Source organism: Poecilia reticulata, chromosome 23 (assembly GCF_904066995.2).
Source record: "Poecilia reticulata chromosome 23, P_reticulata-male-v2, whole genome shotgun sequence".
Classification (NCBI taxonomy): Eukaryota; Metazoa; Chordata; class Actinopteri; order Cyprinodontiformes; family Poeciliidae; genus Poecilia; species Poecilia reticulata.
In genome coordinates, this window is record NC_088852.1 from 6,644,704 (window position 1) to 6,659,743 (window position 15,040).

Below are 15,040 nucleotides of genomic sequence, written 5' to 3' on the forward strand. Positions count from 1 at the left end.
CTGTTTAGTTGTGAGTCAGTTAACGTCTTGCAAAACTTTTCATATCCATTTGTAATTCTACCGCATTCAGTTACAGTAGATTATCTACAAATTATGGAGGACCTGGAGTCCTCCATAATTTTAGAATGGTTTTATATAACAAAATGAAAAGTATGTAAAATTACTTTTTCTTCAAGTGTATGCCACACTTTTCAGTTTTTGTTTTGAAAACCTCCATTTGAAAATTCATTCACACGTTCAATTCAACTCAAAAATACTTTATTTAATCCAGAGGGAAATTAAATTTTATCAGTCTTGGCTCGTTATTCTGTGGACAATTAATTATTAGAGGAAATAATTGTATAAACTTAGCTCATTGCTGTTAAAACTGTTTTGTTCGAAATTTACATTATTGACAATTAGTTGTTACATTTTATGCCAGTGAAAACTTAAGTAAAATTTTTTTGAAATAATTCGATACTTTTTTTTTCTTTCTTAGGAAAAATGTTGACGTATGCTCACCTGACGCCTCTGAAAAATTCCCGGAAGTAAGCTCTGTCGTTTACCTAGCATGCTAAGCTAACTCATTTCGTATGCTGCTGGAAGAAGACATGGGGGCTGTGTTTCACAGCCATTACTGATAGTAGCGCCGCATGAAATCCATTTAGAACCAGACTGAAACCTGAGAGTCTCTTTTGTATTCCGGTAAGTAGCTTGGGGGGGTTAAAGTGACACATTTTGGGTGAAAATGGCTGTTTCTTGTTTATAACGCCGCTGTTTACTTGCGCATAGCTGGCGGCTAGTTTGTTAGCTCGGTTATATCTTAGGAAAATACTTTATATTTGTTGACAGCATTTCGTAAGGATAATGTCAGTTGAAGGGTTTTGTCACAAATCAGAGGAAGTATTCAAATGACACATTTACGATAGTTTTGATGTCACTGCTGGGCTGGAGTGGATGTTTGCTTTTAGGCTATACAAGACAGCTAACTTGGCTAACCCCAAGGTATTTCACAATCAGACCTGTCTGATAAAGAGGAAATAACGCTTACTAATTTTAACTAATCACTTAAGCGTGGCTTAACCTATCAGCAGTAACAAGTTGTGTAGCTAAGCCATGTTTTTAACCTACTTTAGGAATATTTGACATGTCTTGCAAGGAAGTGTCTTCAGCTGGTCATTGTCTTTAAAATGGACATCACTAGTCCATGTAGCAGCTTTACACTTAATGTCTACCAGAGCAAACGTGTGATTTTTTTTTGGCCTCTGTAACATTTTTCAAACCCCAACTAATTAAAACCCTAGCTTTCATGCTAGGGGAAAGCTGGTTTATAGTGCACTGCCCATTTTACCTGGATTACAGAAACCATCTTGGGTTTGTTATAAATCTATACTGTGAATGCTGATTAATATAATATTTATTTTTTGAGCACTTCACGTCTTAAATTATAGTACTGCAACCTCCTTAGGAGACTGTCGAAGCACAAAAGTGTTTCGGCGCAAACAGGAATGTTTTGCTTGACCCTGCTTTGGTTTATAAAGAGCCTTAATGCTGGTGGGCTCTTTGATGTGCAAATGTTCATGCAGGTGCTTCAGGGTTCCTGTTTCAGCTTCTCTCTGAGAAAAGCAGTACAGCTGTCTCTTTCAGTAATTGCAAAAAAATATTATTTCCCCTCTGTTTGCACATTGTTTAAACTGCTTGTCTGTCCTCTGTGTTCACCACTGATGTGTTGCCTCAGCTGCTGGATCAAGCCTGAACATGGAGTCGATGTTGAACAAACTGAAAAGCACCGTCACTAAAGTGACGGCAGATGTCACCAGCGCCGTCATGGGCAACCCGGTGACGCGGGAATTTGAGGTTGGCCGACATATCGCGAGCGGAGGTCCTGGCCTTTGCTGGAGGATCTACAATGGCACCAAGAAGTCTACCAAACAGGTGTGTGTGTGTGTTCACACCCTCCTGGGCACTCGGTCTCTTTGTCAATGATTAATTAATGTTTGGAAATCCTGAAACAGATCTCCACAGCTGGACGCCTCTAATGTCCACGCTCTGTTTTTGTGTCGCTCAGGAAGTAGCAGTGTTTGTGTTTGATAAGAAGATAATCGACAAGTATCAGAAGTTCGACAAGGACCAAATCATTGATTCCCTGAAGCGAGGGGTGCAGCAGCTGACCAGACTGCGTCACCCGCGCCTCCTGACCGTGCAGCATCCGCTGGAAGAGTCACGGTGAGACGAGCGTCGATGCGTTCACGCAGCGGCGTTATCAAGGACAAACAAAAATGAGTCACAGCGATGAAAACGATGCAGAACAAACTGTTTTGTCTGCCTGAGCGGTTGTTGTATGCGAACAAAGGCTCAATCAATATTCAAAGGATGATAGATGAAGCTGTTCTTTTTTTTAATCCGGCCTCCAGGGACTGCTTGGCATTCTGCACAGAGCCAGTGTTTGCCAGTCTGTCCAACGTGTTGGGCCAGTGGGACAACCTGCCCAGCCCCGTGCCCAAAGACATCAAAGAATACAAACTCTATGATGTGGAGACCAAATATGGCTTACTACAGGTGAGACTGGATGCATTGAAGCTGATTGTAATATTTGTGGTCATGATTGATTAGTTTAGCATTTGCTTTAGACATTTGTTTGGTCTATTAAATGTCAGGCTGGCAGCAGGTCTTCCACCCAGTCGAATGGATTGTTTAAGGGTTCCTAGCAGCTGTTGAGCAGGTTTCAGAACCCCGTGTTCTTCTCCCGTGGACCTGACATGCATTCAAATGCTGTTTTGTTTAAAAGCCAGTAAAACCAGATCAATTGCAAGCCTCGCCTTTGTCCTGTCAATACTGTGATGATGTCTGGCTGGCTGGAATGCCAGCTCATTTCCTCACAAGATATCCTCTCAGTTTAACTTACATTTTTGCTTTATTTCATTAAAACTATTAGGCTCTTCCTTCATCTATTTAGCTTGTATTATTCAATGCAGGCATACTTTTATATTTCTTTAGGGGTTAAGGATGTGCACAGAAAGAGAACCTGACGTTTTTCCTTTGGACAAAAAAAAAAGATGCCTTTCTGAAATCATTTTTTGTGTGTGCATTTCTGGATTTAAAAGAATCCCCAGTTAAAGTGGATGTCAAGCTTTTGTAATGTGTTGTTCAAAATCCAGCTCATTTGTGTTTGTTTTTGTTTGTTCTGTCCCTTCAGATCTCGGAGGGTTTGTCGTTTCTCCACAGTGGGGTTAAGATGGTCCACGGCAACTTGTGTCCAGATAATATCATCCTCAATAAGAGCGGAGCCTGGAAGATCATGGGCTTTGACTTCAGCATATCCTCAACTAACCCTTCGGACGCTGAGGTACTTACAGTACAGATCAGAAGTTTCATCGAGCGTCTTTTTATTTTCCTCCTCGTTCAGATTCCCACCCCTGTTTTCTCTTGGATTTAGCTGAAGTACACATGTAAAGAGTGGGAGCCCAACCTTCCGCCGCTCTGCCTCCCCAACCCGGAGTACCTGGCCCCTGAATACATCCTGTCCGTCAGCTGCGACTCGGCCTCCGACATGTACTCTCTCGGAGTCATAATGCACGCCGTTTTCAACGAAGGCAAGCCTGTAATCCAAGTCAACAAGCATGATATTTTTAAGAGTTTCAGCAGGCAGCTGGATCAGGTGAGTCCAGATCCAAATTGGAACGCGTGCAAAGTGGGGTGTCGATTTTTATTCAGTTATTCATTCATTTTCTTTTAACGTTTCTATTAAATTTGTAGCTGAGCAGCATGAATCCGGCACTGCTGAGTAAGATCCCGGAGGAAGTACGAGAGCACGTCAAGATGTTACTCAGCGTGTCGCCGACGGTCCGACCGGATGCAGACCAGATGACCAAGGTTTGCTCTTCTAGTCCATCAGTAAACATACAAAAAAAACAGACCAATTACGATGTTCATGTCTGACATGTTACGCATCTTTATGTCAAATGCAAGATTCCATTTTTCGATGATGTCGGGGCCGTAACGTTGCAGTACTTTGACACACTCTTCCAACGGGACAACCTGCAGAAATCTCAATTCTACAAAGGTTTACCAAAAGTGCTGCCAAAGCTACCAAAGGTAAACTTAGAACAATACTTGTACAATTCAAAGTGTGATTCTTTTGCTTCCCTTGAGCCCATGCTTGAATACTTTGTTCCTTCTCCGCCCAGAGAGTTGTGGTGTACCGCGTATTGCCGGCGTTGACCTCGGAGTTCGTCAACCCAGACATGGTTCCGTTTGTGCTGCCGAATGTGCTGCTTATTGCCGAAGAGTGCACCAAGGAGGAGTACGTTCGCCTCATCCTGCCCGACCTCACGCCTGTTTTCAAACAGCAGGAGCCTCTGCAGGTAGAACCAAGGGACAGACTTGTGCTGGAGACACCTGATTCTTTAAGATATTTAAGCAGAGTTCCTGTTTGAAGAATCTGATTTAAGTATTGTCCAGGTGTGGATAAGTATGGGAAAAGAAGATAAAGAATGGACTTTTTTTTTTACTTTTTCCATACTTTATTCACTATCCTGTTTAAAATGCCCGTCCATCCATGGAAAACCTTTTGAAACTCTCACCACTCTATATGCCGAGATTTTAAGGTGACGTTTTGCGTTTGGAAAATTCTGAAAGTTGGAATTAAAAAAAGTAAAATTTGTCAAATGTATCTGATTTGTCTCGAGAAGCTCAAGAGATGACATGCATGTTTAAAACTGTAAATTGAACCTGACTAAAGAGCATGCTGCTTTGGGTTTACTGCATCCGTTTTAAGTCTTTTCTCTGTATTTTTCTCTCCACGCCTCTTCAGGCTAGTAACATGGTGAGTGGTCTTTTTTGTGGTGAACGTGTCGCACCTCAGCTAGAAGCTTGACTTGTGTTGTGTCTAGCAATAACATCTGCACTAAACTCATTCAGATCATATTCACTGATCACATCTAACTTCCCCTCATGCTGTTCTAGAGACAGGCTGCTGAGTTTCGCCCTAACTGAGTGTTTGTTGTTCAGATCCTGCTAATATTCCTGCAAAAGATGGACCTGCTGCTGACCAAGACGCCGCCAGATGACATCAAGAACAGCGTGCTTCCCATGGTCTACAGGGCTGTGGAGGCTTCCTCAGTTCAGATTCAGGTACAGATGGAAAACTGTTCACTCGGTTTATTTTTACCGGTGGATCTCAGTGAGAATGTCATTGATCATTTTTTATTTATTTCAGTAGTTAAATTCAAAAACAAGAATGTAGATTCACTGGATATTTGTACATTTTGTTGCAATATGTCTTACAGCAAAGAAATAAGTTTCCAAACATCTTCCTTCCACTAAATTTTCCTTTTAAGATGCATGATTGCAGCATTTTGTAAACAACCAGTTTCTTCTGCAGTGATATGTTGTGGCTTACCTTTCTTGCTTAGGCTGTAAGTGACTGTGTGTCATCATTTTTCCCTTCTGTACCAATGCATTTCTGTTTTAGAATATTATAATTTTTTTTATTGTAAGATTTTATTGCAGTTGGAAACATAATTCTGGGTTTTCATAAGCTGTAAGCCATTCACACCCAAGTTAACAGATAAGCAATTCAGTCTATATAATATGATTTTCAGTTTTTGATTTTGAGTTCCAGAAGTAAAAAAAAAATAAAAAATCAGAAAATGATCATATTTTGACACTGTTATAAAAATGCTTTCAGCTGCTTTTCTTTTCGCTTTAGACATCGCCACCTTGAAGTGCATTCAGTTTCTCTTAGACTGGCTGCCAATCCCTAAAGCATTGTTGTGCATATTTCAAGCATTCTGCAGCAAAATCTTGGAGCATTTCTGAATCACCTCCTTATCTCCAGAGGACAGGGAGTGCAGATGCCGCACTTGGCATCATAAAACTGTCACATTCTGTAACATCTTCTTCTTGGCTGAGCAGGAGCTGTGCCTGAACATCATCCCGACGTTTGCCAACCTGATTGACTATCCGTCCATGAAGAATTCTCTCATCCCGCGCATCAAGTCAGCCTGCCTGCAGACGTCCTCTCTCGCTGTGAGTCTTCCATCAGTCGTTCCTGCTCTGCTCTCGCTTATCTATTTGTTTATTTCTTATTTAAGTTAATTAATCTACGTCTCGTGTTCTGGTGCAGGTGCGAGTGAACTCCCTGGTGTGTCTGGGGAAGATTCTGGAATATCTGGATAAATGGTTTGTCATCGATGAAATCCTTCCCTTCCTTCAGCAGATCCCCTCCAGAGAGCCAGCTGTCCTGATGGGCATTTTGGGTAAACAAACAGCTGCAAAACTTTCTTACACTTAAAAAAAAAACATTAAATGCTTATCTGAATTGGTTGCTGCTTATTTTAGGCATCTATAAATGCACCTTTACCCACAAGAAGCTTGGCATCCCCAAAGAGCATCTCGCCACAAAGAGTTTGCCCCACCTCGTCTCTCTTAGTATCGACAACAACCTCAATCTAAATCAGGTACACCACTGGTTAGTGGATGTGATTTATATAAAGGGTATTTTTTTCTCATAACTTCAGCTAATGTGTGTTTCCTTGTAGTTTAATTCTTTTATGATGGTAATCCGGGACATGCTGAACCGCATGGAAGCTGAACACAAAACCAAACTGGAGCAGCTGCATATCATGCAGGAGCAGCAGAGGTTTTTATTCACGTTTCATTTAACAATCGACCATAATAATGAGAATATTTAATGGATGTGATGTTGAATGTTTTTTTTCCCTATTCTCTATAACAGGAGTCTAAACATCACAAATCCAGGGAATTCCACAGAAGAAACTAAAAGCCCACCAAACTCTGGAAACCAGGTAATAATTTTGACGCTACATTTAAAACGTTGAAATATAAAGAAATTGCAAACGTATGAGTTTCTGTTGATCGCCGTTTGTTTGTTTTCAGATTGACGACATATTTGGCAGCGCGAGTGTTAATGGGAAAGAAAATGGATCTGCTGCAACACCGTCGCAGCCTAGCAGGGTAAACGCGCACACACACACACACACACACACACCTTCATCTTTCAAATGATCTCATTGTAGCTTCCTCCACGTTTACCGACACCAAATATAAATACACCTGAACAAAACTGTGCTTTTATTGAAGACTTTTATTTATTTCAAGTGTTGACCTAACTCCTCGTGTTCTGTTGACCTCTGTCCTTCTAATATTCATATATTCAGGAAGACAAGTGTTGCATATGACTAATTGAGGGTTCCTAGGCACACGGATTAAAGCTGGTTCAAGTTTTAGTTTCATAGTAGTGCAACACTGGATATCGTTATCTTAATATGAACGCGTGTCGTATCACTGCTCACACACTGACGCAATATTGGTAAGATTTTATAGAAGGTGTTTCACTGCCTTTAATAGCCACACTTCCTTGGTAACTTCCTGTTGAACCCTATTTTATAGGAAATGTTCAAACAAAAGCTCCACTAAAAGTTGAATTGTCTCAAATTTTCAGTGAGATTATGTTACTGCAATAAAATGCGGATAACTTTAAGGCATCTTTTTAAATGGGTGATAATAAATATGGAGGGTTCTGGCTGTGATCCAGTCGCTTTCTTGCTGCTCTCCAGGTTTCTCTGACTCTGGAGGAGAAACAAAGGTTAGCCAAGGAACAGGAACAGGCAGCTAAGCTGAGGAGCCAGCAGCCGTTGGCACCTCAGGCCATCAAACCTTCGTCCTCCAGCAGCTCACAGGTGAAGCCGGAAACGTTTTAGCACAACTTGACTCAAATGTGTTGGGTCTTTAATTCGCCTCTGTGTTGCAGACTAAAGACCTGACCAGCAGCCTGCTCAACAGCATGACGTCTCTAAACAGCCTGTCCATGGCGAGCTCAGTGCGGCCACCGCCAGTACAAGGCACCAACATGTCCGCCTTCCCCTCGTCCGGTCCGATGGTGGGGCCGGTCTCTAATGGTTTCAACCCCAGCATGGGTTTCCAATCTGGGGGCGTCGGGATGGGCATGCGGCCCTCGGGCCCCGGCCTCTACGGAGGAATGGCCTCCACCGCCAGCACCCCCAACTTCGGGGCTCTGACGCAGAATCAAGGAGCGTCTGGGCTGACGAACAGACCGCCCAACATGTCGGCCTTGGACAACCTGTTTACACCCAACAAACCCAAAGTCTCTCTCAACCAAATAGGTCCCCAGGCCGCACCTGGAGGCGGTTCCCCCTGGGCCAGTCAGTTCGGGTCGGCCCAGAACACTCAGACTCCGATGGCGGTGGGGATGGGAGGGATGCCCAGCGGGTTTGGGATGCAGGCAAACCCTTTCTTCAGCCCACAGAACTTTTCTCAGCCGGGTTCTGCCCCGAGCATGAACCCAGGCGGAGTGAAACCGAGCGCGTCTGCGAACAATGACCTGCAGGACTTATTTGGCTGAAACGAAACGGGGGACGGGAAAAAAAAAAAGAAAAGAAAACAACCCCCTGATGAAGTATATTCTTTTAAAGACTGTAGAGATGAGCGCTTTGAATTATCACAGATGATTGTGGAGCACTTTCACAGGTGTTTTTGTACTTTTAATCTCGTCTAATTTAACGTCTCGTGCTGACGGTCTGCTGGAAAATGGAACCCGCGCCAACGGTCCGGTGTGGGCTTCACTTCTTTTATGCTTCGGTCTTTCAATGCTGGGGGTTTCCTACTGTTTTTGTACTTTCCCACGCAAATATATTGATTGGGTCAAGATGAATTTGAGTTTGGTTCAAATTCATTCCTTGTCCGAATGGAAGGAGAGTATTTTGCTTAAAAGAACAAGATCTTTTTCATTTTCATACTTAGGAAATGTTGAAAACCTGCTGTGCTCACTTCACATCTGCTCACTTTCAGGCTTCTGTACTTCCACTGCCTTTTCAGAATATTTTGAGGAACATGGTGTGTGATTTCATTGGGAGGCAGGCTTGCTTTTGAAAACCGCTTATTTGCGGTTTCACATGTTATATATGTTTCTCTAAAGATAAACTGGACAATCCTTCTGGGCTTCATTCTCTCGTAACCCGACCAAAATGATCTCCATTCCTTGCACGTTGGCCTCCATTTGCTTTCATCAGCTTTGCAGGTGAATATCCTGGTTTCTCTTGCTGCAGAGTCTTTCTCCTTTCTGGTTCTGGTCACAGCGGAGTGGCTGTTACTGCTGTGTTCAATGCTAAAGGCGATGTGGAAAGTCTGCACTTCTTTTGTTCTTGTGCCTTACAAGGGTACATGGCTAAAACTAAGCAGCACTCAATTGTTACACAAGTAGGCATGGGTCAGGATAAAATATTAATATATTGAGGATCATACCATGGTGTTATACTGTGAACACACAACATTTTTTAAATAATGTTATTGCTTATTAAAACGGGAAAACTAACTGATTCCTAATGCTGCAAAAGAAATTACAGTTTTATAATATAAAACTGTAATTTTGCTTTACTTGTTGAGCTCTATTTTTTCTAAGTTCTGCTCCATCTAATTCACATAACCTCTAGGAATCACTAAAATGTTGTAAAAATACAATTCTTTGTTCTTCCTCAAAGTTATGAAGATGAGTTTCTGGTCAGGATTTCCTCTCAGCAACTGATTTCTTAGTGGACTGATGCAACATTTATTTATTATTTGAATTTTAATACATAAGCTTAAGCAAAAATATTAAACATCTGCTAAATTTAGTTGTAGTTTTGTCACAACTTTTCTATTCTTTATACATTCTGCTTAAACTTAAACTAGCTGAAGTTAGCCAGGCTATCTGTGTCAGATTCTCAGTTTTTATGCTGTAGTTTTAAAACATGTTTTGCCTTAAATGTAGGGGTGGATGATGCTCCTTTAGTTTCCATTTTTAAAGTGAAGACGGCTATGAATGGAAATATTTCCACGTGGGAACAACTAAGTTAGATTTGGGAACGATACACCGGAAAACTTTTGCAGTTATTGAAGTTTTTTACCTTGATAAGAGTAACTGGCCCATGCTAACACAAAATTGTTTCAATGGATGTGACTTGCTTGGTTTTTCTTATTATCAATTAATATTACAGATTTTTTTTTTTTTATGTGACCAACCATATCACATTCCCCATATTTTGTGTGCATTAATATGAAATGTAACTGTGTAGTTATTTCAACATGGAGTTAATTTTGTGATTCTGGGTTAAGAGGCCTTAGATGAGTCGAGTGCAATAATCCTTTTCGGTTCTTGAGGGTGAAAATAGTTTGTCGGAACCAGCTCTCCTTGTGTGTGACTTTCTCTGCTGACCTGCAGTTAACTTCACTGTTCTGTCGGATTTTATTAATGACTAGATATTAATGTGAATTCACTCTGAATTAAACATTTTGGGTCTTTTAGATTCACCGCGCTCACATTGATTCTGCTGATGATTGTCTTTTATTTAATGTTTTAAGATAAACTTCGCTCTTCAGGTTCTGTTCATTTCCACACTGTTGACGCTTTGCTTTGATTAACTCGATTGGTTTACTGGAGTGTTGTTTCACATATTGTAGCAGAACCCCAAAGCTAACTGAAACTCGGTCTTTGATTAGGCCGTTTGTAAACTACTGCTGTTCTGTGTGTGAAGTGTGAGCCTCGTTTTGTGTCCAGGTGCTGGTTTCTGAAGTGGTTCCATGAAGATCTGTACATATATAAAAGCATACAATCTAATATTCTCAAATGATGGTCACTGTTTTGTTTGATTTTTTTTATTTATTTTTTATCACTTTTATTTGAAGGGGAAACAATTGTATTAAACATTTCTAGATAAATTAGAACAGGGAAAACAAAAGCTTAAGACATCTTAATAAAAGTGAAAAGCAAAAACGAAGTTCTTTGGTTGTGGCAAATTTCATGAACATTTAAAGGTGCATTATGGCCCAAAATATTGCAAAAAAAAAAAAACTATAATGTAACCTATAATTTAAATGTCTTTGCATTTATTACATCCTAAACCACCGTGATGTTAAATGTTTAATCAAAAATGCCACTTAGTTTCATTACATAATGCTAACTGACATGAAGTAAACCATTTTACAAACCGGTCCAGTGGATGCAATAAAGTTCTTGAAACATGAAGCAGAGTTCCCACACAGTCAGACATTTTAAAGTATTTTCCACGTTTGTATCTGCAGACTTTCTTACATTCAGGTATTTTTGCAGCTTCTAGACTTAAAGCTTATCTGCCATAACTTCACTTGTATTTATACTTAAAAAGCAGGTTGGGAGGTATAAATAATTTGGGGATTTTGACATGAAAAGCTGTAGGAGCCCAGAATGATGATTCTGTATCTTGTCAGAAAGTAAACCCAAATCTTCTAAAGTGGACTGAAAACCTATGAGCATCTCTGCTTCATTCAGGTCAACAGTATTGTAAACACCAATCAAGATAGAAACAAGACAGCTTATGAGGAAAACGTGCAAATATCTCTCCTCCCTCTGAACAATCTATCTTGATCACTGGAGAAGTCGTCTCACCGACCTGGTGGTATTTGTGGACAGGTTCCTCTGAGTCATGGCTGCAAGCAGACGGAGTACATGAACTTTTTCCACATGTGAACATTTCACAATATCATCAGCATAATGTATGAGTACAGCTGTATTTGCATTGCCTGAACTACATATTTGAAAACTTTTACCTCTCTTTCTGCTGCTCACCTGAGAAGTTGAGTTCGTAGCTGAACCTCTTGGTGGCAAATGTCATAATGCCTAACTGGTTTAACTGGTACTGGAGTTCAATGTCTGGACTGGAGACGCTGCACTGACGATAACTCTGCACAACACCATAAACAAGGTACAGTTTTGCTGCTTTTTAGCAAGTCTTCTAACAGCACTGTTCTCATGTTAATAAAAGGAGGTGCTCAGTCTTACTTTGGAATAATCTTTCCAAATCCCATCGATATCTTGGAACTGCCAACGGACATTTGTATCTGGGCTGAAGAAGATAAGACAGAAATAGATTAAGGGGAATAATGGAGCATAAGTTGAAGCATATAGATACTGTTATATTCATTCATGTAAGGACTACGTTACTCCAAAGGAAGTTGGTCATAAACTTTTCAAATTAAAAGACATGTCTAACAGATTTACCTGTTGTTTTTCTGAGCCCCGTAATCCGGACTCCGCCTCACACTTCGTCTTGTCCCAATATTATTATTAATTTGACACATTCCTGCAATCAATAATGGTTTTCAGAGGCTTCTTGAATTAAATAGTGGATTATTGAGAATGAATTGTGTTTATTACTTGCAAAATCCAGCTTGTATGAGAAGTTTCTGATATTGAACAGGATCTGGCCCTGTGGGTTCAGCTGGTATTGCTTCTCAATGGCAGCGCTGTCAAGCGAACATATCTGCAAACAAATAGGAATCACCACAAATAAATGTCGCTACATTTAGCTTGGATAATCTCATGGCGCTTCTTATTTCATAATCTGCAAGTAAAAAGTTTATGGCACAACTTCAAAGCAACTAAGACAAGGCAACAAAAGAAAAGCATTGATCATAGGAGCACTGTTAATTACTCTGAACCTACGGTGGTGGCAACATCATGCTGTGGAAGAAGCCAAGCTCTTCATTCAATCTGTAGTCTGTGTCAAAACTTAACATTTTATGTTCACAGAAGATCTCAAATAAATCTGTCTGAACTTTAATCGCGTTAGAAGGACAAACAGGAATAATTTTCAGTCCTTGTTCCTGAAATTTCAGGAAAACGAGTTTCTACAAAAGATTGTTTCTTCAAGGCTGAATACAATCAGCCAAATAAAAATCTTCAAAGATTTTTATTTGTAAAAAAAGAAAAAAAAATCTAATCTATTTTGCTTTGATCTATCCAGTAAAAATCTCAGTGACATACATTGAAACATTGAAACGTAAATATGACATGTGACAAAATAACCACCAGATGTCACTGTTGAGTCTCCCCAATAATTGCAGAAGGGTTAATATGACACTCAAAAGTTAAGGATGAAATGAATGCATGTTAAAAGATTACAATTTTGGAAGTTGGTGTATAAGAAACTGTACTTACATGTGCTTGGTATTCTGTCCACTGCCCTTCATCTCCCATAAACTCCCACTTGAAGCTGGGATTGTATAACTGGGATTGTGAAGCCAGAGGCAGGGATGAAGGATAGCTAATGCTGCAAGGACATAAAGTGAAAATGTTATTTTGAGAGAGGCTAGAATGTTTCACTTCATTTACATGGGCATGATTGAACTAAGTTTGAAAAATCTCACCTTGCAGGGCTTGAGGTGAATTTCGGTCGCCTGCGCACGTTTCTGCGCAAGCCTGTAGCGACGTTGGTTTGGGTCATGGCTGCAAATTTAAACACCTTCAGTTACATCTAACTGCATACATACAATATTTACCTGATTGTAGAGCTAGCTCTCAGAAACTCGTCAAAGCCACATACTGGAAAAATCCAGTGAGTATCCAGTCGAGCCAACGCTGAACTGAATGACTCCCTGAGGGTTCTGAGTGAAATGAGTCTCGATGTCTTTGCTGGTGATGGACGACGATGACATGTTGGAGCTCTGAGGGGGTGAGGAGGATGAAAACTGTTCAGCTTTGTTCACAATAACATTCTCCCAAGAACAAAAACACCAGGAAATTTCATACTCCACAAGAACTCAAGATCACATACCGGAAAGTGTGAGACTTTCCGGTATGAGACTACCGGAAAGTCTCACACGCCCTTTCTACTGCTGCATTTGTTTATGATAGTCATCAGACGTGATACAAGAAAGACATTAGCTCAGACAAAGTGTCAGGACCCTGAGAGAGAGAACACATTTCTTCACCTGTGATCCATATTCACACCACAGGCTGTCGTCTCTGAAGTACCATCCGATGTCCTCTTCTTGACCCTGAGGGACAAAGCTCAGTCTCTGCACTCTCAGTGCTGGGTTATCAGTCTTCAGCTCATCGAAGTCTATAAAAACTTTCCTGTGGATTGACAAAAAATACACCATGGTATATTTCTTGTGGTTTCTGTAGATACATGGCCAAACCTATTTTACGCAGAGCGTAAAAATACAAACCCTAGTCTTGTGTTGATGCTGATCCCCTTTGCTCCAGGGTGGCAGTAGTGAGTCTCTATCACATGATCGTTGTCGATTTTCAGCCACTGATTGCCGTTCAGCAGTTGCCACTGATAATGATTGTCACTCACTGACAAACACAGAGATTTTGACTTTATTACACTGTGATCTTGCTAAACCCAGCTATAGGGAAAGAAGTGAAATCATCCAGCTTTGTAGCTCCTGTAGATCAGAAGAGCCAAATACCAACTTCCTAATTCTCAGACTGATTCAGACTCAACATAAGCTGACACAAATAAACTACACTAAAAAGGCAAGGTTTGGAAAGTTTACGCCCAAAACTGACTTAACATGACATTTCCAAAATGAACACAACATGAGTCGACCCACTTACTTGTGCTAAAATCCTTCTGCTACGATGTCATTTCACAGACATTAATAGTTCCACTTTCATTTCTTTGACAGAGGGAGAGGGAGAGGGAGGGGGAGGGGGAACTCCAGTTTCTGTTTACAAGGTAACTGTCAATAGTGACTATGGACTCTTTGGTCTTCAGCCACGTCGATGTAGCTACATGTGCTAACAAATGGTTCAAAGACATCTGTCAACTATAATAAGGATACTAATTCAGAAATAAGTTAGAGTAAATTTTCCCATTAGATTTCAGATTAAAAGTAACTTTTGAAAACAACAATCTTAAGCAGATAATTAAGTTCACAGTGTCTGTAAACATCAAACCATAATAACTAACAGAAATAAAGGCTTCAAGACATGGGTTTGATTGTGATTTATATATGTAATGTGTTTTACTTAGTCGTGGAGTTGCTGGAATAAATAAAGTTTCCAATAACATTTAAATGTATTGAGTAAAACTGATTTGTTTTTCTTCTTGAACCAACTGCAAGTGACCTGTCAAAGGAAGCTTAGAAAATGTATTTTGTGTGTTTTCACATGTAGAATAAAGGTTTTGTAAATCAGAGATCAAATGCAGCTCATAACTACAAATAAATACAATGTTCTGTGGATCATTCTGATAATATCTTACAAAGTTTACAC

The 15,040-nt window shown here is 40.4% G+C and overlaps 2 protein-coding genes across 3 annotated transcripts; one reads left to right on the forward strand and one right to left on the reverse strand.

Moving 5' to 3' along the window:
* The first annotated feature begins 512 nt into the window (after positions 1-512).
* Positions 513-10,625, forward strand: scyl2 (SCY1 like pseudokinase 2). 2 transcript variants are annotated; one of them, XM_008400570.3, is made up of 19 exons: positions 513-684; positions 1,718-1,914; positions 2,048-2,205; positions 2,394-2,538; positions 3,176-3,325; positions 3,416-3,637; positions 3,736-3,852; positions 3,949-4,074; positions 4,167-4,343; positions 4,793-4,804; positions 4,990-5,112; positions 5,896-6,009; positions 6,107-6,239; positions 6,322-6,440; positions 6,522-6,622; positions 6,719-6,788; positions 6,880-6,957; positions 7,560-7,682; positions 7,754-10,625. In XM_008400570.3, exons 2-19 carry the CDS (start codon positions 1,738-1,740, stop codon positions 8,363-8,365), a joined length of 2,757 nt encoding a protein of 918 aa, XP_008398792.1. In that variant the 5' UTR covers positions 513-684; positions 1,718-1,737; the 3' UTR covers positions 8,366-10,625. The 2 variants fall into 2 exon arrangements, with proteins under 2 accessions (XP_008398792.1, XP_008398793.1); XM_008400571.3 differs by lacking the exon at positions 4,793-4,804 and having other exon boundaries at positions 514-684.
* Positions 10,626-10,765: 140 nt separating this feature from the next.
* LOC103459200 (uncharacterized) lies at positions 10,766-14,625 on the reverse strand. Its single transcript, XM_008400569.3, has 11 exons — positions 14,381-14,625; positions 13,987-14,116; positions 13,747-13,891; positions 13,359-13,479; positions 13,183-13,261; positions 12,974-13,085; positions 12,191-12,296; positions 12,035-12,116; positions 11,816-11,879; positions 11,603-11,717; positions 10,766-11,463 (listed from the first exon to the last, which is right to left on the reverse strand). Coding segments are annotated over exons 1-11 (1,017 nt in total). The 5' UTR covers positions 14,382-14,625; the 3' UTR covers positions 10,766-11,401.
* Between the last annotated feature and the right edge of the window lie 415 nt (positions 14,626-15,040).